The sequence below is a fragment of the Talpa occidentalis genome, unplaced genomic scaffold (genome assembly GCF_014898055.3).
Source record: "Talpa occidentalis isolate TD23 unplaced genomic scaffold, MPIMG_talOcc4v2.1 talOcc4.7, whole genome shotgun sequence".
NCBI classification, from domain to species: Eukaryota; Metazoa; Chordata; class Mammalia; order Eulipotyphla; family Talpidae; genus Talpa; species Talpa occidentalis.
The window spans coordinates 121,556,324-121,579,188 of record NW_023605083.1 but is presented as its reverse complement, the minus strand read 5'-3'; the positions used below and the strand labels follow the sequence as shown (position 1 = coordinate 121,579,188).

Below are 22,865 nucleotides of genomic sequence, written 5' to 3'. Positions count from 1 at the left end.
ACCTTGGAGGGAGGGGTGTGAGGTGTGTGTTTTTGGTTTGATCTTTTTCTTTAGGTTCTCTGCTTTCTACTCTCTTTCATCCTCTCTCTTTCCACCCTCCCAGCCCACCCTCACCCCCCAGAACTCAGATTTGCCGAGTGTCATTTAAGAAGAGAGACCCAGGTTTGGGAGTTCTGATTAAGTGGAGTCAGGTACTGAAGGGAGTGGTGGGTACATCCATAAGATGATTTGTTACAGGACTGGAAGGAGAATGAAAACACTTGAGAAATATTCTTATCTACCTGCCATTGACCAGAACTTCACTGAAAGTCCCAAACCTTTGATGTAATAGTTTGCATGGAAATGTAGACTTTTTGGAGATGTTAAAGCGGGAGAGACTTTTGCAAGATGGAGAAAACTTAAGCTGTGCTTTGAAAGGAGTGAGAGCAATTAGTGGGAAACTGCAAATAGCAAACCCTGGAGGGAAGCGCTGTTTCAGGTCCCAGGTGATCACGTCCCTCCCCATTAATCTCTCGTTTGTGAATAGGACAAAGTGGCTACCAGCTGTTTTGGGTAGGAAGCAATTTTGACTCTTTAGTTTTAGTTATGAAATGGGAGGACTTTGAAAGGTTCAAAAGGTGAAGTTCATATGGTAGAAAAGACAGGTGGGAAAGTGAGGTATAGAACAAAAATGGGGGCTTTGGACACCTAGATAGTTGGGTTCAATCTCCGTTTTCTCTCTTTGTGACAGTGATTAAGTCATATCATGTGTTCACGCCTTAGTTTTTCCATACGTAGATGTGGACCTAATGCCCATCTCTCATATATATATATAAATTTATTAATGCGTACAAGAGCTGGGGTGCAGGCCAGAGGTGCGGGGGTGGGGTGAGAGGATTCGCCAGACAGAGTGAGGAGCAGAACAGGCAGACTGACATATACACTGCTGAGAGGAGCAGTGGGTGAGACAGGAGAGGTCTGCTGTGCCATGTAGGTCACCTCCCTGGCTGGGCATGGAACTCATGCTGCAGCGGCTGTGGATAGTTTCACAGTGCTGCGTCTCAACCCTTTGTGCCACCAGGGAGGCCCCTGAATAGATATTTTAAATGCTGAATATTTAATGAAGGTGCTTTGTAGATGTTAATACAAATATTAACTTGGTCCTGGGATGGTTGAAACTGGAATGGAGACTGGATTGATAATTTCCAACTTTGTTGTAGAAGGCTGTTTCGATATGATTTTGAGTGAGGCTACTATGTAAAATATTTGAGCAGGGATCAAAGGGGTCTCAGAGCCCTGCCTTCTCAGTCTCTTACAGATCTCACCCTTACCTCTTCCCTGGAGTCCCTGAGAAGTTTTTTTGATTATAATTTGAAAAACACTCATTTCACAGGAGAGTGAGTTCCACCTGAGCAAGGTCACTTGTTGAGAATACCACTCTTGGTGCCGAGCTGGAATAAAACCCCAGCTCTGTCCACTTTGGACTCCTAACACTGTTCTGTGAATTTCCAGACTGGTGGCATGTGTACTGTTCACTTTTGTTGGCCAGATTTAGGAAGGAACATGGAGGAAATTGGTGAGAGTGGTAGAAATTTCCTCCTAGGTTTAAAGAAGGCAACTGTTGAAGAGTGTCGTACAGAGCATGTGCATTTGTGATGATACATGTACAGGCATTTTTATTTAATGTCTCCTTGGTTTTGAGGCCTCCTTTCCAGATGCACACTGTGTATTGCACATGCTGTCCATGCCACTTACATGTCTTTGGGCTTACTGCAATTTAAGGCATCCAGTGTTTGTTGATGCTGAATCTACCATTTAAATATGAGCAACTCGTTGCTCTCTGGGGTTTACGAACTGTGAAACCTACTTAAGTACTTCATTATTAGTACAGGACTTCTAGCTTGGGAACCGCTGATTCAGGGTAAAGACTCCATTATGCTTTTTTTTTTTTTAAGATTTATTTTTATTTATTTATGCATACAAAAACTGGGTGCAGTCCAGAGGTGCAGGGGGTGAGAGGACCCACCATAGAGTGGGGAACAGAACAGGTGGATCTACTGAAATACTCTGCTGAGGGGAGCAGCAGGTGAAACAGGAGAGGTCTGCTGCGCCATGTGGGTTAGTTCCCTGGCTGGGGATCGAACCCAGTCCATCTTTTGAGGTGGGCCTTTGCAGTGGTAGCACTGAGACTAACTCCTAGGCCACCAGGGAGGTCCTGTATAAGTTTTGCTGTAGTGGTGTAATGCGGAATTTTGAAGCACTAGCATGAGAATGATTTGTGATTATTTTTGTGATTATTCCCTAGTATCTAATTGTTGAGACATGGTTTTGATAATTCATTCAGGTTAAATAACTGGAAGAGTTGGCCGAGCCAAGATGAAAAGTGACCCAGCACTGCCTGGGTTTTGAGAATGCTTGAAATGAAATTGGAAGGAGGCAAGGGCCCAGTGAAGAATCCGGGAAGAGATGGGAAGGTGGGTGTGCCTGGTTTCAGGGGGTGAGGCAGTGAGGTTCTCTCCACTCTCCCCCTCACAGGTTTCCCCAGCACACTTGGGCCAGTGGTGCCAAGGCTGTCACATTGTGGCCTCTCTCCCATTTTCCTTCAATTTGCAATTTTGTTGAAAAGTCTAACATGGAATTAAATTTCTTCCTGAACTGGCAAGGTGAGGTGAAGGTAGAGCATGTTTCTAGTGACCATGCCACTGGCCTCCCCCCAGCTATTCCTTTGATACTGGCTCCAGCAGTTAGTCTTTGGAGGAGAGCTAACAAGTGGTCACTGCTTTTTCTTATCTAGCTTATTTTTCTTATCTATCTTATTCTGGTCTGTCTCCAAACTTTAAGTAGTTGCTTACGTTTACTACGGGAAAGCACATGTAGCACTCCAGAAATGTTCTGGGATGGCTCCTGAGGCTGACTTAAGTTGAAATCTGAAGAACAAGGTGCCAGCTGAGTGTTGGATAAACCTAGGTGCTCAAGTTGAGCTTGACCAAAGGTAAGGGTGTTCAGGAGCAGCTGACAGACAGATGATTGATTGAAGCTGCATGAGCATGATAGGGAAGCAGGCAGGAGCCAGGTCCTACAGAAGGTTGCAGTCATTGCAGGGAACCATTGGAGGATTTTAAGTTATCAAGCAATTTAGTCTAAGGTAGCAACAGTGGAAGCAGAAAGATTGTTGCATTAAGAGGATTATTGGCAGGGGCCTCCCCTGGTGGCACAGCGGTTGAGCGCTGGGCTGCGAAGCTGCCCGCAGCCTCTGCAGCGCCGGTTCTATCCCCGGCCGCCAGTGAGGGTCCCACATGGCATGACAGACCTCTCTTGTGTCGCCTGCTGCTCCCCTCAGCAGTGTATTTCGTTGGTCTGCCTGTTCTGTTCCCCGCTCTGGCTCTGGTGAATTCTCTCACCCTCCCGCATTTCTGACTGTACCCAGTGCTTGTATAAATAAATAAATAAAATCTTTTTTTTTTTTTTTTTTTCTTAAAAAAAAGAGGATTATTGGCAGTTGTGTAGGCAAGTGATGGTGGTGGCAAATAAGTGAGTTCAGAACTGATAAGATTTGCTGTTGGCTTGGATGTGAGAGCAAGGTGGTGAGAAAGAAAGGAGCTTAGAATGACTTCTAGGTGGATGTCAGTGGGAAAGGAAGAGGTTTGTGGAAAAGTCTAGAATTTTGCCTTTTTGCCTTGGCTATACTCAAGAGCAGATGGCAAGTAACAACCAAGTAGAGGAGTCTAGAGGTCAGAGGAGAGGATTGAGCCTGAGCTACTGTGAGATTGCCAAGTTCCTTTTAGAGGTATGTGCTCCTACATTTGGGATGTAAACAGGTGCTCCTTAGGTGACTGTTTAGCCATGTAGAATGACTTAGATGCAAACACTGAAAGTGGGTGGTTGCATACAAGCAGAGTGGGAGGTTACCATGTCTCCATTATGGAGGGAGAAGAGAGTTTGGCTGAGGATATTTATAAGGGAGTGATTTTAGTAATGGACTCTTCACCAGGACAGATGGATGCTGTCATCAAGTACACTTTCTGAAACTGTCTTGCTATGTTCCCCGTGTACTGGCTATAGGAAGGCTATGCAGCCATGTAATTCCAGAAATGAAAGTGTGTACACTGTGCAAATATAGGGTGCTTCAGTGCCAGGGGAGGTATGGAAGCTCAGCACATAGGCTGGCACTTAGAAATGCCCAGGATCTTGGAGTTCATAAGGAATAGTTTAACCTCCCAGTGTAAATATCGTCTTTAGCATCTTGAACAGACTGCCCAGACATGAACAACTTCCACTGATTACTTTGAAAAGCAGCATGTGTTGGTACTGTTACCTTTCCCCCTCCAGCAGCACCTCATTTCTGGAACTGAGGCTAGAGCTCACGTTTCCTGCGCGCTACTTCTTGCTCTTGAGGGTGTTTCCTGTTCCTGCAGCCCTTGCTGAGGTGCATGCAGTTGCTTAACAGGCAGGTATGACTGGGGGCTTTCTTGTCTTCAGTGAAGACTTATTTTCAGCCATCTACTCTAACTACTAAGAGCTTCTAAAAACTCTGGCATCCATATACTACAACATACTAGTTACCCATCCCAGTGTTGTTTTAGCTCTAATTTTGATAAGTCTTTCATCTTATCCAAAAGGATATCATGGGAGACTAATAAGATCCAGATGTTTGTGTCACCATCTAGTGACCCTAGTACAAAAGAAAATGCAGTTTGGATGTAATACTCGAGTGGCCCCAAGGACACCTGATGTTTCAGGTAACTCGTCAGATCACATGTTCAATGAGCCCTTTTTAAATTATATTAACAGTTACACTTTTCAAATGTCTTGAATGTCCATCTTTTGGAAATTGGAACTTTTGCCAAGTTCAAGGTGCTTGCATCTTTCTATTTGTTTCAAAGAGGCTGGTAGTGATTCCTCCAAGTTTCCCATTGTAATTTGCTTGAACGAAATCCCTTGAATTGATTCAGAGGGGCTGGCATCTCATTAACCAAAAGGTCAGACTCATATCCTAGGTTGATGGTGGCTCAGCTGCTCTTCCTACTCTAGGGATACTCATGTTAATCACCCGGAGACATTGACTTCTAGCATGGGAGGCTGTGCCCAGTCTTTGGGGTACTGTTGCTTGGTGGTTAAGGGCATGACTGAATTCAGACAAGCCTGAGTTGTGTCAGATTTCACCCTGCCACTAATTAGCAGTATGACTTGGCACCTTAGGAATCCTTGCCGTGTATCAGTTTCCTCGTCTGTAAAATGAGTGTCTCTGCTGAGGATTAATGAAGCCTTTAATGAGATGCCTGGCCCTTGGTAACCATCTCTTCCATATCACCATTATTATCCTCTTAGGAGTTATTGGGTGGAGTTAGTGAGCACACTGCGGAACCCAGAGACAAAGCAACCTACCTGGCTGCTAAGGCAGGGCAGAAGTGCTGGTTACAGACACCCTGGCTGAAGACCCTTCTGTTTTTTAGGAGAAGCTGGCAAGGCAGGCCTTGAAGGCAAAAGCAGAGGATTTTGACCTCTGGCCTAATGAGAACAAGAGCGCATTCCCTTCCTTTGTGTCCAGACAAGATCTAGCAGAGATCTTCCGCCCAAATGCAGTATAGAATAAAAGACACCTGGCTCCTTCCTGACTTGAGAGCGGCCTTCAAGGAGCATTACCCTGACAGAAGATAGGACAGGGTGTGGGTCTTCAGGAGGGAGTGGGGGCACCACTCTTAGGCAGGCAGGGCAAAGCAGGGTCCTGCTTCCTTGGTATAAGGCCACAAGGCCTTGCAGATTTCCTCCACCTGTCCCTCCTCCCAACCCTCAGGGCTATGATCTCTCTGACAGCGGATCTCCACTGCTTTTGGGAAGTGGAGAGGCAAGAGGCCAGGAGATTGTCCACTGGAGCTGAGATTTTTTTTTCTGCTGTCGTTCTGGGCTGGGCCTGCACTCAGCAGGAGCTGCCAGGAAAACAGGTGAGGACATTGAACTCCATGGGCCGAGCCTTTGCCCTCCTATAGAACAGGGACTTCACAAATGTTGGCTGGATGAGAACTGAGTGAATGTTGAGCGGCAGGGGCACAGAATTGCTTCTGAGACTGTGGGGGAAATAAGATGGGGTGTGGAGTGAGTAAAGAAGGGGTCCAGAGGATTAAAAAGATCACCTTCCCTGATTGCTTTTCGTTTTCTTAGGAATAAGGGCATGTTGGCAAGAGTCAGGCGAGGGCATTGGGGTCTCAGATTGAGAGGACCCTTTCCAGAAGCCTAGGTAACTGGTAAAATCAGGGGAGAGAGGGACGGTATCCTTGAGACCATGTTGGGGGCCCCAGCAAATAATGAGACTCTGGGCACTGCTTTTATTTTTCTCCCCCAGCTTTCCATGCATCCCAGGTGTAGGAGTGAGGCACAGAGGTCTCAGAATCCATGCGTGCCTGGTGCAGGGCCCAGTGCCATCCTCATCCCAGCCCCTCGCGGGGCAAGCAAAGGCAGGTGTGGCCACTCCTCCCTCAAAGCAGCCATGGCTGCAGTGGTGCAATCCGCCTTGCTTGGGAATCTGGTGGCAGCGCATTCAGCACCAAGCACCTGCCCATCTGTAGGCAATGCAGACTGTGGGGCCCTCCACCTGCTTAGGCTCCCTGATAGGAGTCTGGCTATGGGAGCTGAGCCACAGTAATCTCCATCAGTTGTGAGATGGCTCCTCCCAGGACCTGTGAGGACTGCAGGCGCTGCTGCTTTCTCACAATGTCCTGGGAGGCCGGTTTCCTGGAGCAGCTGAACCCCTGCCACAACCTGCTGGCCTGCCTGCCTCCAGACTCCTTAGTCACCCTGGGTTCTCTGCTCTACCTGGATGGAGCTTTCACGACTGCTCACTACCCTCGACCCCTGCAGCCTGTGGGGCCCATAGAACCTGGAATAACTTGACCCGATACACAACCAGCTGACTGAGCTGGTCAGTCAGGCGTGGGGGCCTCTTCTGCCTATGCTGCCTCTCTCTGGCTGGGGCCCAGTTGCAGCAAGTTGGGGGTGCAGCCTAGTCACCGTGCCAGGCCTGGAGTTCTGCTCTCTAGGGATGACATCAGCATGTGTTGTGCAGCCACCCCAGGCCAGTTCATTGTTGATTCAGGCAGACAAGAAGAGAATTTTGGAGCCTTTGGTATCTCTAACATGCCTTTAATGCTGAATCGGGACCAGACGCAGGTAGACCAGCAGGCAGGGAGTTAGCAACTGAGTCCCCTGTTCCCCCCGAATCTTCCCTTTATCCCTTGCTTCTTGGCCCACTTGTCTGTATGTACATAGGTGCACCCGTGCTCTGGCTTCTCAGCCCGAGTGTCTGTCATCAACAGGTGCACATGCCCTGTGCTCGCAGGCCCATCCACCTTTTGCAATCACACGATATCACGTGTAGGTCATTCAACCTGGGAGGAAAGCAAAGCCTCAGGTAGTGACCATGGAGGCTGGCAGTGGGAGGCAGAAAGCCTGAGTACCCCATGTTTCTTAACGGCATGCTAGAAGCTGAGGCCTTTGCAACCCTGCAGGCCTTGGCCTTCTCTTTCTTGTAGGCAACCAGTTGTGGCAACTTAAGTTCAAGGTGGTGGCAGGCATCTGGATGGTGGGCCTGCAGCTGCTCCTGGTCAATATAAACTGACCTGTGGTGGACATGCAGGAAGCTGGATCACTTGAGGCATTTGTGTGTGGCTGACCTGGGCACCCAGACATGCTGGACCAGAGGGGTTATTGGGGGTGCTGAGCGTATTGGAGGAGACCTGACTATCTGGCCAAGATGGCTACTGTGCTGGGCACCATGGGTACTCTGTTCACTAGCTGTGACTGGTCACGGCTGAGCATAAGCACAGGCAGGCCCCTGGGGGAGCTGGACAGCAGGCAGGTCCTCTGGGGGAGTCAGGGAAGGGAAGTCGAGGAGGAATAGAAGATGAAAATGAGGATGGGAAAAGGGATGTTGCTCAGAATTCTTTGGGGCTCAGTTGTCTGCCCAGGCGAGAATGGGGGTGAGGGGTGGACACATGGCAGTTTTCATCTAAACGAACCTAGGCACCCCCCTGTAGGGTGAATGGAGTTATCAGGCTTTTTTATGCTTCCACAGCTAGCGTGGATGCTGGGCTGACAGGCATGAGAGTGGGGCACCTGGGTCCAAAGAACACAGGCGTGTGCATGTGTAGTAGCGGCAGCAGTGGTGGCAGCACAGCAAGGAGGGCCACTCTGAGGCGAGACCACGAGACAATACCAGAGAGAAGCCAGAGAAATCTCCAGGATTCCTGGAGTCCTGGGGGGCTCAGTTACCTCCTGGGCCTCCCGGCTCTGCACCCTACCAGACCCCCTGCCCCTGACTTGGCCCTAGACAACCCCCAACCCATAGTCCCTTCCTCTGACTGAGCGTAATTCCAGCATCTTTCCGAGTCCTAGAATTTGGTTTTTGGCCCCTAATCCTCAGCACCCCTCCGGGGAGGAAGATAGTAAAAGAGAGGGATTGAAGCCCAGAGGGACTTGGGGTGGGATGAATACTGGGGGGACTTCCTTAATCCTAATATGTGTTCTCACACACATCCCTGGCCTCTGCCGTCAGGGACTTGATGGGAAGCTGGTCTCTAAAGTTACGAAGGGTTTGCGTGGGTTGGAGGCACTGTTTCTGTGGGGATATTCCAGGCAGGGTCCCAGGACTATTTTAAGGACACAGTCACAGTTCCTGCTCCTCACCTTGGCTCCTTTCTGAGGCCTGTGCATCTTGTCTCATATGACTCAAGGAAGGGTGAGGAGATTGGGAAAACAAAGCCAGTTGGAAAGTTGATTCTACCGTGTGCCCACATTATGGTAAAGAAAACACACCTTGTGGTTGTCTGTGTGTGGAAGTAGGAGCATAACCTTTAACTCCAGCTTTTTCTCATTCTCCTGGACATTGCCCCACACCTCAGCAAACACATACACAAATCTATCCCATCTTTTTGCTTTTGAGTGGATATATCCCTCTCTCACTCTGATATACTCAGACTTTATCCTAATGACTAAGAAATTAGATATGAAAGGGTGTTTTTGCCATTCAACTTTCACTGGCTGATATTTAATTCACATGATTGGAAGTGCTGTTTGGAGATCAGTCCCCTCTCCCTGCCCCAGGGAGCTGGGAGCTTCCTGAATTAAACAGCTTAGTGGGAGTACTTGTAGTCTTTATGTCAATATTGGCAGAAGAATTTTTGTTGCAAGGTGGTAGGGGTGTGTGCAGGAAGACAGGTGGGGGCAGCTTTGTGGTAGCAATCCCAGAGTGCCTAGAACTTTTGCCTTTATAATTACTGAGTACCTATATGAACCAGACATAGTGACACCACCTTTTTGTTCATTGTTCATGTTCAGTACATACTTCTTGAGTGCATCCTGTATACTAACTAGTTCCTGGGGATGTATTAATAAACAGAAACCAGACACTCTTTGCCCTCCTGGAGCTTACAATCTACTGGGGGAAAGAGTCATTAACAAAAAAAAAAAATCATAAATAATTGCCAACGTGCTAAGTGGTTCAGTGCAACGTGCTAAGTGGTTATGAGACCATAAAACAGGGCTGCTGAGAACTAGAGGGGGCCAGTTGGGAGGCCGCTGCAGTTAAACAGACGAGGAAAAAAAAAGAAAAAAAGGTTTGCTCCAGTGACGCCTTGGAGCTGGAGGAAGTGGGCTCATTGAATGCCCCATAGGTCCATATCAGATCTTGCTATTCTCGGGGCCAGAGGAAAGGCAGATCAAGACCAACATACTCTACAGGTGATTTAGGAGCACCCCTTTTCTAAACAGAAACAGGGATGATGGGGGAGGGGCAGTGTACTGAACTATGTGGTAGAAACAACACTGTCGCAGTTAAACCTCAACTCCGCGAGGCAAATGTAATCCCCACTTCACAGATGGGTCTTGGAAAGCGTAGGTCATGTGTCCAGATTCGCTTCAATACATCAAGTTACGGCCGGGGCTTCCGATATCCTGAACCCGATGTTCCCTAGTTCGCACTTTCTTAGCTACCAGGGGGGCTCCTTAGGGCTCCCTGGGGAGAGAGAAAAGCCGCATCCCCCGGCTAGGACGCTTCGGTCCAGAACTAGAAAGTGAGCGCGTTGTTTCCCGACGGAAGGGGGCGGGTGCCTCGCGCGCCCCGGAAGTTGCGTCTCTCCCCTCGTCGGCCTTTCTGACGGGAGTGAGGCCGCCGTGGACTGCCCTTCCTCAAGATGGCGTCGAGGATGGGTTCCCGAAGGTGGATGCTGCAGCTGCTCATGCAGTTGGGCTCGGTGTTGCTCACACGCTGCCCGTTCTGGGGCTGCTTCAGCCAGCTCATGCTGTATGCTGAGAGGGCCGAGGCGCGCCGGTGAGCGGGCCCACTCAAACGCCAAATAAGGGGGGGGGGCGGTACAGCCCATCCCAGGAACAGGGGTGCGGTGAGGTGGGGAAGAAGTTGGGGCCCTTGAACTGGGAGGAATTGGGATCTCGGACTAAATGGGAGGGGATATGGCCCGGATCAGGGTGGACAGCAAGCATAGTGCGGGGCTCCTGGCCACGAGTGGGGCTTGGATTTGCAGAAGCGGTGGAGCTTGCGGGAAGTCAGGGGTCTCGAGGCTTTCTACCTCTCTTCATTCTGCCCCGTTGCTTCCCCTCCCTGCTCCTAGGAAACCTGACATTCCAGTACCCTACCTGTACTTCGACATGGGGGCGGCCGTGCTGTGCGCTAGCTTCATGTCCTTTGGAGTGAAGCGGCGCTGGTTCGCGCTGGGCGCCGCGCTGCAGCTCGCCGTTAGCACCTATGCCGCCTACGTCGGGGGCTACGTCCACTACGGGGACTGGCTGAAGGTGAGCGCGTGACCCTAGGCGGGACTTCTAGGGTGATGGGGAGCCAGAGATCGGGTTCCCGTGACAGAGCTAGCTGAGGAAGAGGATCCCCCATGGTTTGTGGAGACTTAGCGATCAAGAATGAAGGCACCTTTTGACCACACTACTCTCCCTTTCAGAGTATGGAAAGTGAGGCCCAGAAATGGGAAACAGACTTCCCCAAGGCCACACCGTAGTTAGCATTGCTGATGGGACTAGGAGTCAGGACACCCAGTTCCCAGAACCCTTTAAATCATTAGTAATCCAGACTCTAGTACCTATTCTTTCATCAGATTTTAGGAAATTTCATTAATCTTAGTGCAGCATTTAAGGCTGTATATGCCAGAACCTCTGCCAGGCACTGCAGACTTGGGGACAAATCTGGACAAAGACATTTCCTTCAAGGACTGGACTGCCAGTTCAGTGTGGGAGCAGATTTGTGACTAGCTGCAGGACAGTAAGATCAATGTGGGAGGTTGGTGTGTGCAATAGACTCTACTATATAGAGGAAAGAACATTAGGGTTGGGTCTACAGACCTGGAAGAGGAAAGAGGGACAAGTTTTGTTTCCTGGGTTCTGCCACTTAGTTTCTGTAGGCGCTTGAACAATTTTATTAACACCTCTGGGCCCCAGTTTCCACTTCTGATAAAAAGAATTTGCTCTCTGCTGCACCAGCCCACTGCACTTGGAAATTACACAAGGCCCATCAGATAGAATGGGATGAGTAGAGATGGGCAGTTCTGTGCTCTGGGCAGCCAAGAGAAATGTGGCGGCTGATTCCTGACTCCAGTTCCTGACTGGGGTCCCCTCGCCTTGGCCTAGGTCCGTATGTACTCGCGCACAGTTGCCATCATCGGCGGCTTTCTTGTGCTGGCCAGCGGTGCTGGGGAGCTGTACCGTCGGAAACCCCGCAGCCGCTCCCTCCAGTCCACCGGCCAGGTGTTCCTGGGCATCTACCTCATCTGTGTGGTAGGTTGGGGGCCTGTTGGCTGGAGATGCTCTACTGGGAGGGAAATGTGAGCCCATGGTTGACAGAACCCAGGGAGGTGGGCAGAACAAGGCCTTGCATGTGGTTCCTGATGATCCGCCTCCTGGGAATTGCCCCGGCCACCTTGTGGGCCTCAGGGCCCTCCCAGTGCTGAAACTTGGCTGGGAGTCCCTTCTTCCAGCCTTATTGTCATTAGGGAGAGAAGAATTGCACTGATATCAGTCCCAAGCCTGAGTGCCAGGAGAACAGAATGGGTGGTCCTCTCGTGGCTCCAGCCCCAAGAGGCTGGGAAAGGAGACAAAGGAGAGGTTAATGGGTTTCAGGCCCTAGCTTGGCCTCTACCATTTGGAGCTGATGGAGGCTTCCAGTGTTAGCTAGTGAGCATCCTCCCTGGTGCCAGGGAAGGCCACTGTGTGGGGATGTGGACCAGCCCGGAGCCACTTGGTCCCATCTCAGTTACTGGGCATCATGTCGGTGTGTGGAGTTCTGTACTCAGAGGTGAGCACCCAGGCTGACTGTGGAGATACACCTCCCCGCTTCTGAGCCCCTAGGTGAGGAGAGACAGATCCAAACATGAACCTCCCAAGTCTAAAGGGAAGACACAGGCCCTACTTTCAGATAGCCCCAAGTCTGAGAGGGGCATCAGAAGCCCACTCAGGAGCACTTATGAGTGCTTTCTCGGGGTGGCCGTCCCCAGACAGGCTCCTCAGCCTGTTGGGAGAGTCTTAGAGATTGGTGTGTCTCTAGGCCTACTCACTGCAGCACAGCAAGGAGGACCGGCTGGCGTATCTGAACCACCTCCCGGGAGGGGAGCTGATGATCCAGCTGTTCTTTGTGCTGTACGGCGTCCTGGCCCTGGCCTTCCTGTCAGGCTACTACGTGACCCTGGCTGCCCAGATCCTGGCTGTACTGCTGCCCCCGGTCATGCTGCTCATTGATGGCAATGTTGCCTACTGGCACAACACACGGCGCGTTGAGTTCTGGAACCAGATGAAGCTGCTTGGAGAAAGTGTGGGCATCTTCGGGGCTGCCGTCATCCTGGCCACCGATGGCTGAGTTGCATCTGGCGAGAGGCTGAAATGGGTGCAGGGAGCCACTGAGGGCCCCCCTGCCTTCCTCCTCACTGGCCCAGTTGCTGTTTATTTATGCTTTTTGGTCTGTTTGTTTGATCCTTCGCTTTCTGTGTGTCTTGGTAAGGGGCAGGTCTCTTCCCCAGTTCCTGGGCTCAGCCCTTGAGGTGAGGGTGCTGATAATGATGCCTTACAGGTTTTTTCCCCGTTTGTTAGGAGGGAAGCTGAAACCAGGTACTCCAGGGTCTCCTGTCTCTGAGAAGAGGGTAAGGCAGGGCTAAGGTGAGCACACTGAGAGTGGGAGAGAAAGGAAGCTCGAGAACCAGAAGTAAGCCAATGTGGAAAATTCCTTTGGGGACCAGGCAGAGGCAGCCAGGCCCTGCAGTGCTTTATAGACCGGGAGTGAGGATGTGTATTGACTCACGTATCAGGCCCTGGGGGAGAAGGGCCAGGCACTCCGCAAGTCATGCGAGTTCTCAGGCTCTGCTAGGGGCAGAAACAGCACTAGCTCTCACCCACCTTGAAAGCAGAGCAGCCCCCAGTCGACTCTACTGTGTACAGGGGTGGGGGAGACAGTGGCCGGCTTCCCCCCTCCTGCTGTCTCCATTTCCAGCTCCAGGCCTGGTGGGGGTGAGAGCCCTCCCAAACACCAGACCACACAGTCCTCCAAAAATAAACATTTTATATAGACATTTGGCTTCGCTTCTGTGTTCTTCCCATGGGCGCTTTGCCATTGGGCCTGGGTTTTGAACGACCATATCTGGTTAAGCTCATCTTAGTCCTCTGGTTACCTTTCCCCTGCTCTGAGGGCCCCCACAGTCCTTTGGCTCTCTCTCCAAGAATCTGAGCCTCTCCGAAGTATATTTTTTTGATCTCTCATTCAGTCCCCCCGGTTGTTGCTTGTCTTTTCCTCCCCGTTTGGTGTCAGCTCTTTTTGAATGAGCCTTTGGTGAGAACAACCACAGGAAGAGAATATTAAGTGTCCATTATTAGGCTGAGACTTGAGGCTCAGAGGAGGTAGCAGTTTGCCTTAAGCCACCGAGCTGGGTTCTGTGTTAAGTACACTGAGAGGTGTACTTGACCCCACCCCTTTTCTGAGGGGGAAGCAGAGGCTGCTCTTGGGCATTGGTACTGCCACAGCCCCCTGTGGTCCGTGGTCTTCTCCTTATCCATGCGCCTCCTGACAGAAAGTAGCCACAGCAGCCAGTTAGTGCCTGGTACATCTTAGTTCAAAAATGTTCAAATCTAGACTCTGAGCCCTGCCTGCAAAGGGAGCTGGGATGGCTGTGGGTGTGGCCTGTGGAATGCAGAATGTTTCTTAACTTGTGGGTAGGGGGCCCCTCCTGATGACTTTTGACACCAGGTGAGGGAGATGATCTCATTCAGCACCTCTCCTCCCTTCAGGGGCCCGGCTGACATTCAGTCCCAAGCCTGAGTGCCAGGAGAACAGAATGGGTGGCCCTTTCGTGGCTCCAGCCCCAAGAGGTTGGGAAAGGTGCCCCCCCAGCCCTCATCATCTTGCTCCCAGAGGATCACTGGTAATTTCAAGTGTGAGCTGACTCAGACAAGCATCTGTGTTTTAATCAAGGCCTGCTGAAAAGTGGCAAGGCCAAAAGAATTAAAATGAGTGGTAAGATATCAGGCAGATGGCAAGGGAACCTCAAAACACATCACAGAGGCCACAGAAACTGGCTCACCCTTAAGGTTAACCCTGAGTAGAGCCCTCATAGGCGAGTCTTCCCCCGCCTCCAAATCCCCAGAACAGATATCGGAGGCCATTAATTGTGGCTTTGGAGCAAGTGGGAGTCTTGGGTGCGTCCTTCCTGTGTTTCTCCACATGAGTGCCTGCCCCTGGCAGAGTTTAGGGGCTGCTTTCTCCCTGTAGATCGCTCGGCCAACACGCCTGTGACTGCCGGGGTCACCTCCAGCAGGCCTGGCTTTTGGTCCACCCTGGCTGTTCCAGGGCCAGCAGGGCTGGTGGTGAGGGTCAGCTGCCTGGGTCAGAAGCTGGCTTGCAGAAGGAGTCTGGCAGCCCTTTGGCATGACTGACCAGCTCATAGGAGTCCCGGATGTCGCTTAAACCAAACCAGAAGAAGATCCACTGCTTGTTGGAGAAGCTGCCATCGCTGTGCTTGAAGTACCTGGGGTGGGGGTGGGGGACACTGGTATTAGGCAAAGCCAGTGCTGCTATTCACTGGCCCATTTGCTGAAGACCCCTACATGCTAGACACTCTGTTGTCTGCTAGTTGATTCTATCCGCAGCAGCAGTCTAGAGCCTGGTGTTATGCTCTTTTTTTTTTTTTTTTTTTTTTTTGTGGGACCCTCGCCTGGTGGCTGGGGATCGAACTGGCGCTGCAGAGGCTGCCCACAGCCTCACAACCCAGCGCTCAACTGCTGCACCACCAGGGGAGGCCCCTGGTGTTATGCTCTTTACAGAAAAGCAGCTAAGGTTCAGAGAAATTAGGTAACTTGCCGGTCACACAGCTCTGAAAGTTAGAGTGAGGACATTCTTTGCTTCCTCCACAGTCTTGGCTGTGCAGCCTGGGCCCGAGTCCCCACTCACCTCTTGGTGCCTGAAGAGCAGGGTAATTGGGGGCGAGGGAGTGGTAGTGGAAGGAAAGGGGTGCTCTGTGGAAATGCAGTGGGTGGAGGATCAGAGCTTGGCAATAGGCCTGGAATAGAGCCTGAAGGGTCAGGATTCAGGATCCTGGGAGAGAAAGGCTGCTGGGGGAGGGGGAAGCTCCCTTGGAAGTGCGAAAGCAGGGCAGAGCTAGTTCAGGTTAACCCTGCACTCCGCCTGGGGGGAGATCTCAGGCTCCGGCTGTGCCCTACTCTCGGGAATGTCGGACCACACTGGAGGGGACATTGCCTGGGAAAGGAGGGAAAACGAAAGGAGGGGAAGCCTGAGCCTCCAGGCTGGTGGACTCCAGGGCTGGCCGGTGAGGACTAGAGAGGAGGAGGGGGGACCTACCAGGGATTGATGGGGTTGGTGACCCTTGAGCGCCAGAAAAGCGTCTGCAGGTCCCGCCTCAGGCACTCCCACAGCATCTGGCCGGAGCCTTGGCCCTGGCGACTGGAGCTCACCACAAACTTGTCCAGGTACGGGGTGCCCCCCAGTACAGGTTCCATGGTCAGAATGGCGGCTGCGTTGTACCTGGCGCAGCGGGGGAGAGGCAGGCTGGGAACTCTCCTTGTCGGAACTTGCCCGACTCTACCCCTGAGGTCTCTGCCCTCTGGGACCCACAGGCTCACCCCTCAGAGACGTAGACGGAGTGCAGCCGCGGGCGCAGCGAGGCCAGGTAGTCGTCGCGGAGCTTCTTGCCGAAGCTGGTGTTGATCAGGTTCACCAGGCGGTGCAGGTCCAGGCTGTCGAGGCTGCGCACTCGCAGCGTCCGCTCCGCATTCTTGAACAGGGTCCCCGACCCTGCGGGTAGGATGGAGCAGGGGTGAGCTTAGCCGGAAGCCGGGTCCCATTCATTTCTTCGTTTGAGAGGCTCGGTGGGGGTGCCTGACGGGGCAATTACTCGGTGCCCCGGTGGGACAATCACCCTCTTTGGGACATCTCCACAATAAGATGGCGTCTGGGGTCTGGTAGATTTGTGTGTGATTGTCACTGTAGGAGGTGCTTTTCCCAGACAGTTTGCCCCTCAAGTCCCGGCGATCGCCGGTATTTCCACCTGCTTCCCCTAGTCCCGCCATCTCCTCGAAATCTGCTTCCCCGCCCCTGGTTCCGCCCCCGCGTCCGCTCCCGCCACCCCGTAGCCGCGCGCGCCCCACGAGACCCCGCCCACTCCCAGACCACGCCCACTCCAAGCCCCGCCCACCGCCGGTGCCTCCCGGCTCCAGCCCAGTCCCGTCCGCCTTCTCTTCAGTCGCCCCCAGGTTTCCATGTCCCCCAGGTTTCCGCAAGGGCAGGAAGCCTTTGCTGGGCATCCGTCCCCCGACGGCTTCCCGACCGGCGGGGAAGCCGCTCGTGCTGCTCCCCCCCCCCCCGGGACCCGCCGGCGCCCTCCGGCCTCACCCTTGTTGCTGAAGAGCTCGGTGAGCAGCGTGCCCGCGGCGGTGATGACCGCGGAGGCGTGGCGGGGCAGGCGGCTGAGCACGTCCACGATCAGCCGCATCTGCTGCCGTTCTTTGCTGCTCACCCACTCAGCGCTGGTCACCAGGTCCAGGTCGCCCGGCAGGTTTACCTTGCTCAGGACCTGCGCCCGGGGAAGGGGTGCGTCCGGGATGGGCCCCTGTCCTCCGGGGCCTCTGCTGACCACCTTACCCTGCCCTCCTCCTTCGGGAGTTCTCTCCAGGCCGGGCTCGGATCCAGGCACCTCCCGCGGAGCCCCTCCTGCCACTCCACTCTCCACCCACCCGGCTGGAGACTGGGGTGCAGGGGCTTAGCCAGGCCCGGGCTGGGGGGCGGGGGGGGGTGAGAACGGGGCCGCACCGTCTGACTGCCGTCGCGCAGGCCGCCCGTGGTGTTGAGGAAGATGATTTTGGTGGGCTGCAGCGCCTTGGCCAGCGATGCGGTCACCTCCAGCGGGTCCAGGAGCACGGAGCGGCGCGCCGCCGTCTCCCCGATGGGGCACAGGATGGGGATGCTGCCCGACTCCAGGCACCACTGCAGCAGGTCTGTCTCTACCGAAACGACGCCGCCATAGCTGTGGGCCAGACGTGGTGCTCGAGGGCGCCCCCTCCAGGCTCGTGGGGCTGAGCCGGAGGGGTCTTGGAGCGCCATCTCGGCATGTTGGGATAGGCAAGGCCGGCACTAACCTGGCATGGGGGGCCGGCTCGGCGGCGCCCAGCACTGACCCACCGCCAAAAAAAGGCACCGCAGTGGCGGCATTATGTCGCAACGCGTCCACCAGCACTTTGCAGCTCTGGGCAAGCTGTGTCTTGGCCTCCCAGAAAGGAAGACAGCCCGAGGGCGATGTGGCAGCAGGCAGCCCCAGGACCACCAGCGGCTTCATGTCCATCCGCTGCAGGAAGGCCAGCGCGAAGGCCAGGCTGGACACGGCCTGCTGGCACTTGAGCACCTCCTCGTCCACCTGAGAAGGGGCGCAAGTTCAGGAGTCTCGACGTTGGCGCCGACTTCTGCTGCGCGGCTCTCTCCTACCGCCTGAGTCAGGGCCCTCTCCCGCCCCTCCCTGCCAGCAACTGTCGGGTCCTTTTTCTGGTTGGCCCTTTGCCCCGCTGGGTCTTGCCATCCCCTTATCTCACACCCACCCTTTGCTCCTCCCTGCGACCTTGGACTCTGGGACACTTGGTGGGGGGGCAGGGCAGACGTACCGCTGCTCCTGTCCAGTTTCCCCACTTGCCATCTAACCCCCCAGCAGCTCCCAAGGTAGAAAATGGCCTTCTCCAGAGCATCACACTTGATGGGAGGGAGTCCCGGGACTCCTCACCCAGCTGGGCAAGAGCCTTGGAAGTGCGCGCAGCTTGCGCCGGCGCCCCCCGTCCCCGGCCTTCCTCCGGGCGCCCCTTCCCGGTTCGCGGTGCGGAGTCCAGTCCACAGCGGGCCCCACCAGGCCGGGCGACAGGGCGCCGCACCACTCCCATCCCCTCATCGAGATCACGGCTGGCACGAGGCTCCGCTCACCTCGATGACAGCGAAGGGCTTGTTGGAGGAGTGGTGGCAGGTTTGGAACTGCGAGAGCCACTGGCGCGCCTCTCCGGGGCTCGCCCCGCACTGGTTCAGGAAGGCCTGGATGTCCCGCTGCACCAGCGACCGGCCGGCCGGAGGTCCGGGGGATTCCGAGCGCGCCGGGGGCGCGGGGGCCGGCGTCCACGACTGCTCCTCGGCGGCTGGAGAGTGGGTGTCGTGCTCCGCGCCCTCCGTCTCCTCTCGCGCGGGCTGAGCCGGCGCCCAGGCGGTGCTGAGCCGGCGCCCGGGGCTAGTGCCACTCGCCGCCCGCCGCCGCGCGCTGCAGCTCAGCTCCCGGGAGTCCCCAGCGCCCCGGGGGCCGCGCAGCCTTCTACCCGCAGCAGCGGCCCTCAGGGCTCTGGCCAGCCACGCTGTCGCCATGACAACCACATCGGCTCCCCCCCCCCCCCAACGAGTGACCGTCTGCCCCCAGCTACCGGCTCTGGGGGGCTCTTAACGGGCCGCGGGGCGGGGCTGGGCCAGGGGCGGGGGCAGAGTCGCCCTTGGGTGCGCTTGAGGAGGGTCAGGCTGTGGGTCAGGGGGCGGGGCCGGCAGGATCCCCCGCCCCTGGTGGGGGCGGAATCCACCCGCTAGGGTCACGAGGCTGCGATAAAGGCTGGCGGTGTCTTTAGTCTGCTGCCAAGACCGGTTCCAGGAAACACTCAGAGGACCCAGGGATGGCTTTGGGGGTCTGCGGGGTATTTGATGAATAAAGGGGACTCTGACTAGGGCATCGGGGTTGAATTACTTCCAGAGGAGACAGGAAGGAGAGGTGGGGCGGGGGGATGGAGCAGTGCCCGGGGGCTAGTGGGGGGTTGCCTCCTTCTGTGCTGTGGCCGGAGTCCAAGAGGACTGGAATCAGGTTACCAGGGCTCGCTCACCTCTAGTCTGTGGGTACTGCCTTGGAGAATGTGGTCATTCCCTCAAATCACCCCTTCTTAGTATTAACTTTTTCTTTAAACTTTTTAAGCTTAAAAGATTGGGACTGTAACCAAGAGACCAGTAGCACTGGCCATAAAGGGAAGAAAGTCTTGAGAACAAAGGAAAACGAACAGTGTTATTAACCTAGCACCCTGGGATGCTAAAGCACTTCATAAATAGTAACTCACTCAAGTCTTCAAAATGACTTCGGGGACGGGCATTATTATTATCCCCATTTTACAGACGAGGACATTGAGGCACAGAAATATGTGAGGGCCAAGGACATTAACAGTGGAGCTAGTCTTTGAGGCAAAGCCTCTGCTCTAGAGCCATGCTCTTAAGAAAATTTAAACAGAACTTGAAACCCTTCACAGAATGTATTGTTACTTCACACCGTATCCACTGGCCCTCTAAAAACACCTCCATGCTGTTAGTTGTGTATCCCCCACACCTGGGTACATGCTGATCAAGCCCCACACTAGGGTGTCACCGAGGAGGAAACCTGCTGTACAGGGACAGAGACTTGGCCACACAGCTCTTTAGTGTCATGAACAGACCTGAGGCTCTCCAAGTTCCCACCCCCTGTTCTTTGCTCCCTTCTGGGCAGTACTGTCTCTCAGTGCAGGAAGCCAGGACTCTTGGGGTCTGTCTGAATGGGGAACCTGGGCTACTTCTCTCCTGAGCTTCCCAGAGGACTCTGGGTGCATGCCCAACCCCTGCCTTGCCCCCCCCCGCCCCCATTCATACACACACATCTGAGTGTGTGCACAGTTCCAAGCAGGAGACATGTGGGGTCGGGGGAGCTGATCTTGAAGGCCTCCTCCATGTTCCTACTTAGAAATCCTGGGTTCCCACAGGGCGTGAAGCATGGAGGCCTGGTGGGCTGTACCTCCTGCCTTGCAAGGCCACCTGCAGGGCCATCTTTCCTCTCCCTTTTTACTCTGCTCCCCTCTCCCACACCCCCAGGACCCAGAGGGGGGGGTCCTAGCCCCTGGGTTGGTAGCTCCTGGATAACTGTTTTTCTCCCCAAGGCCCTCCCTGCCTTCAAAGGCCCCACTCTCAAGTGTGCCCCCTCCCTGGGCACCATCAGACCTTCTCATCAGAATGCAGCCCTCCCTGGCCCCTCTCCCACCTTTGCTGCTCTGGAGCTCTGCCCTCCTCCCCTTCCAGGTCCTTCCTCCACAGCTGCAGCCAAATGGGGGCCCCTGTGAGGGCAAGGGTGGCCTCTTGCACTAGACCTCTCAGGGCAGGAGCTGGGCCTTTCTAGTCTCAGACTGGGGCTCCCCGAGGGCAGGGCTGATGTCTCTCTCCTCATACAGGGGCTCTCTGAGGACCCACCTGTTTTAGTAGCAAATAGCATCAGCCCCATTTTCCCTGGGTGGACACTGACTGGGAAGCTGCCTCCCACTCCTTTGGGCTTCAGCCGAGAGGGCCGTGGCTCCAGACAGCCAATAGGGCCCCGGGATATCCCAGGAGATGATTAACTCCTGGCCCAGTGACCGTGGGGCCACTGTGTCCCCATCACCTCTCTCTAGGGGAAGGCCAGGCTCTTCTTTCTGGAGGAGGAGAGTGTGAGTGCAGGGGGTCAACACCCCCACCAGACCCCGGCCCTCTGAGGCCAGCAGGATCATTGCTGCCTGTGGTTCCAGTCTAATTTTCTCCCTGCCTCTGAAACTGGTTATTTTTGTTTGTTTTGTTTTTCAGAGCAATTCCATTGTCACTGTGTCCAGAGCCAGGGTCCTGGCTGCGCAACAGGCTTTGGGGCCTGGAGATCCTGGGACGGACACGACCTTCTGACCCTCCCAACATCTTCCCTTAGCAGGGTTCTCAGTCCTGAGCACAGACACTGCCAGGGCTTTCCCTCCCGGTAGATCCCTTGGTACTTGCCACTCAGTGTAGGTGGGCACAGAGGGGACTGGAACCTGGTGTGGGGACAGGCTTGACAGCTGGCAGTGCTTTCACTACACCTGAAGGACACTTGCAGGCACAGAGTCTTCAGATGTGAAGACCCGCAACCCTCCACCAAGATGCCCACAGACACACATGTGAAGACACTAGTGCAGAGAGACACAGGGAGACTCACTGGCTTTGTGCCTGCAGAATTATAGAGGCTCTACCAGTGACTGTCACCACAGGAGCCCCCACCCAGTTGACATCACTGGCCACTAAGACAGGGAGACGCGTGTGTGTGCAGAACTGTGTACACACACACCATGCATTAGAAGCAGTACCCCTCCCCCACAACAGACTAGCAAAGGGCCAGGTATGTAGGTGTGCGTCACACTATTCACAGGCTCAGAAGTGCACAGACAGCAAACACTGATGCAATCATAGAATGCACTAAGACACACCCGGAGGAGCATGGACCTCTCCCGAGGGTGCCTTCTGCCCTTTTCTACAGACACACAGGCACGCGCAGGTCTATCACGAAGGGCTGTCCTCTTGCTTTGTCACGCTTGTGGGACAAAAACTGGTTAAATCTGAATGTTTGTGTCCCCTCAAAGTTCACATGTTGAAATCCTAATCCCCAAGGTGACAGTGTTAGGAGGTGAGACTTCTGAGGGGTGATTAGGTCCCTAGGGCTCCACCCTCCCGATTGGGATTAGTGTTCTACTAAGAGACCCCACTGAGCTCCCTGGCCCCTCCTGCCGGGTGAGGACATGTGGAGGAGCCTTCGACCTGGGAAGGAGGCCCCGATGTGGCGCCCGAGCATGCTGGCGCCCGACCTTCGACTTCCAGTGTCCAGAGCTGGAAGAAACAAATGTCTGTTGTTTGCAAGACACCCAGGCTGTGTGTTTTGTTAGCGCAAACCCAGACACCCACCCTCATGGACTCCATGCCTGCGTCACGAAGCCTGAGTGTGTGTGTTGGGGCGGGGGGAGGTGCTGGAGGCAGCAGTGCTCTCTGACGCCAGCTCTCTTTCCAGTTGCCCACACACCCTTCACCCTACGGGAGAAGCCGCTCATTCTCTCCCTCCTTAGCCCCCAGGCACCTCCTTCCTGTCACAACTTCCTGCTTCCCTGAGAACATGGAAGCCTCCAGCAAGGACTTCCGCAGCCTGCCCGGCGTCCGCACCCAGGTCTCTGCTCTTCACCCGTCCCTGCGGATGAACCGCCCGGCTCCCGGGACGGCCCCGCCTGCCTGCCTAGCCGCGCTCCTCCCGGGGCTCCCGGTGAGTGGGCGACTCCAGCCAGCACGCACACGCAGCCAGGTCTCCGCCGCGACCAAGCCGCACGACCCCGTTGCACGACTCATTCTATCGTGCTCGTGGGTGCTGGCAGGCGTTCAGGACGCGCTTCCCGGGGCACTTCGCTTTGGTCTCTCCTGTGGCGGGAGTCGGGCGCTGGGCCGGCAGGGGCGGGGGCTGGGCGCGTCTCTCCGGGAGTCTCACCACCCGCCGTGGGGCCTCTTTGTGCTTCCTCCCAAAATGGCGGCCTCAGACCTGGGGCCTGAA

The 22,865-nt window shown here is 54.6% G+C and overlaps 2 protein-coding genes across 4 annotated transcripts; one reads left to right on the top strand and one right to left on the bottom strand.

Annotated features, from left to right (window-relative positions):
* Nucleotides 1–18: 18 nt before the first annotated feature.
* On the top strand, nucleotides 19–13,903 carry TMEM101 (transmembrane protein 101). 2 transcript variants are annotated; one of them, XM_054688699.1, is made up of 5 exons: nucleotides 19–4,718; nucleotides 5,774–5,921; nucleotides 10,599–10,779; nucleotides 11,620–11,766; nucleotides 12,533–13,903. In XM_054688699.1, the coding sequence occupies exons 3-5, from the start codon at nucleotides 10,636–10,638 to the stop codon at nucleotides 12,839–12,841; spliced, it is 600 nt and encodes a 199-aa protein (XP_054544674.1). In that variant the 5' UTR covers nucleotides 19–4,718; nucleotides 5,774–5,921; nucleotides 10,599–10,635; the 3' UTR covers nucleotides 12,842–13,903. The 2 variants fall into 2 exon arrangements, with proteins under 2 accessions (XP_054544674.1, XP_037348993.1); XM_037493096.2 differs by lacking the exons at nucleotides 19–4,718; nucleotides 5,774–5,921 and adding an exon at nucleotides 5,928–10,300.
* NAGS (N-acetylglutamate synthase) lies at nucleotides 13,506–18,981 on the bottom strand. Of its 2 annotated transcripts, XR_005121907.2 has the most exons (8): nucleotides 18,446–18,981; nucleotides 17,620–17,894; nucleotides 17,294–17,507; nucleotides 16,877–17,057; nucleotides 16,108–16,279; nucleotides 15,827–16,009; nucleotides 14,553–14,996; nucleotides 13,506–14,035 (listed from the first exon to the last, which is right to left on the bottom strand). XR_005121907.2 is itself a non-coding variant. In XM_037493095.2 (7 exons), the coding sequence occupies exons 1-7, from the start codon at nucleotides 18,869–18,871 to the stop codon at nucleotides 14,843–14,845; spliced, it is 1,605 nt and encodes a 534-aa protein (XP_037348992.1). In that variant the 5' UTR covers nucleotides 18,872–18,981; the 3' UTR covers nucleotides 14,319–14,842. The 2 variants fall into 2 exon arrangements, 1 of the variants encoding a protein (XP_037348992.1); XM_037493095.2 differs by lacking the exon at nucleotides 13,506–14,035 and having other exon boundaries at nucleotides 14,319–14,996.
* Between the last annotated feature and the right edge of the window lie 3,884 nt (nucleotides 18,982–22,865).

Coding starts and splice junctions, on each gene's coding strand:
- NAGS (XM_037493095.2), bottom strand. CDS start 18,871: ATGGCGACAGCGTGGCTGGCCAGAGCCCTGAGGGCCGCTGCTGCGGGT. Junction 17,058..17,293: donor TGCGCGACGGCAGTCAGACG/GTGCGGCCCCGT, acceptor CCCCGGGCGCAG/GTCCTGAGCAAGGTAAACCT. Junction 16,280..16,876: donor CGAGCTCTTCAGCAACAAGG/GTGAGGCCGGAG, acceptor TCCTACCCGCAG/GGTCGGGGACCCTGTTCAAG.
- TMEM101 (XM_037493096.2), top strand. CDS start 10,164: ATGGCGTCGAGGATGGGTTCCCGAAGGTGGATGCTGCAGCTGCTCATG. Junction 10,301..10,598: donor GAGAGGGCCGAGGCGCGCCG/GTGAGCGGGCCC, acceptor CCCTGCTCCTAG/GAAACCTGACATTCCAGTAC. Junction 11,767..12,532: donor GCATCTACCTCATCTGTGTG/GTAGGTTGGGGG, acceptor GTGTGTCTCTAG/GCCTACTCACTGCAGCACAG.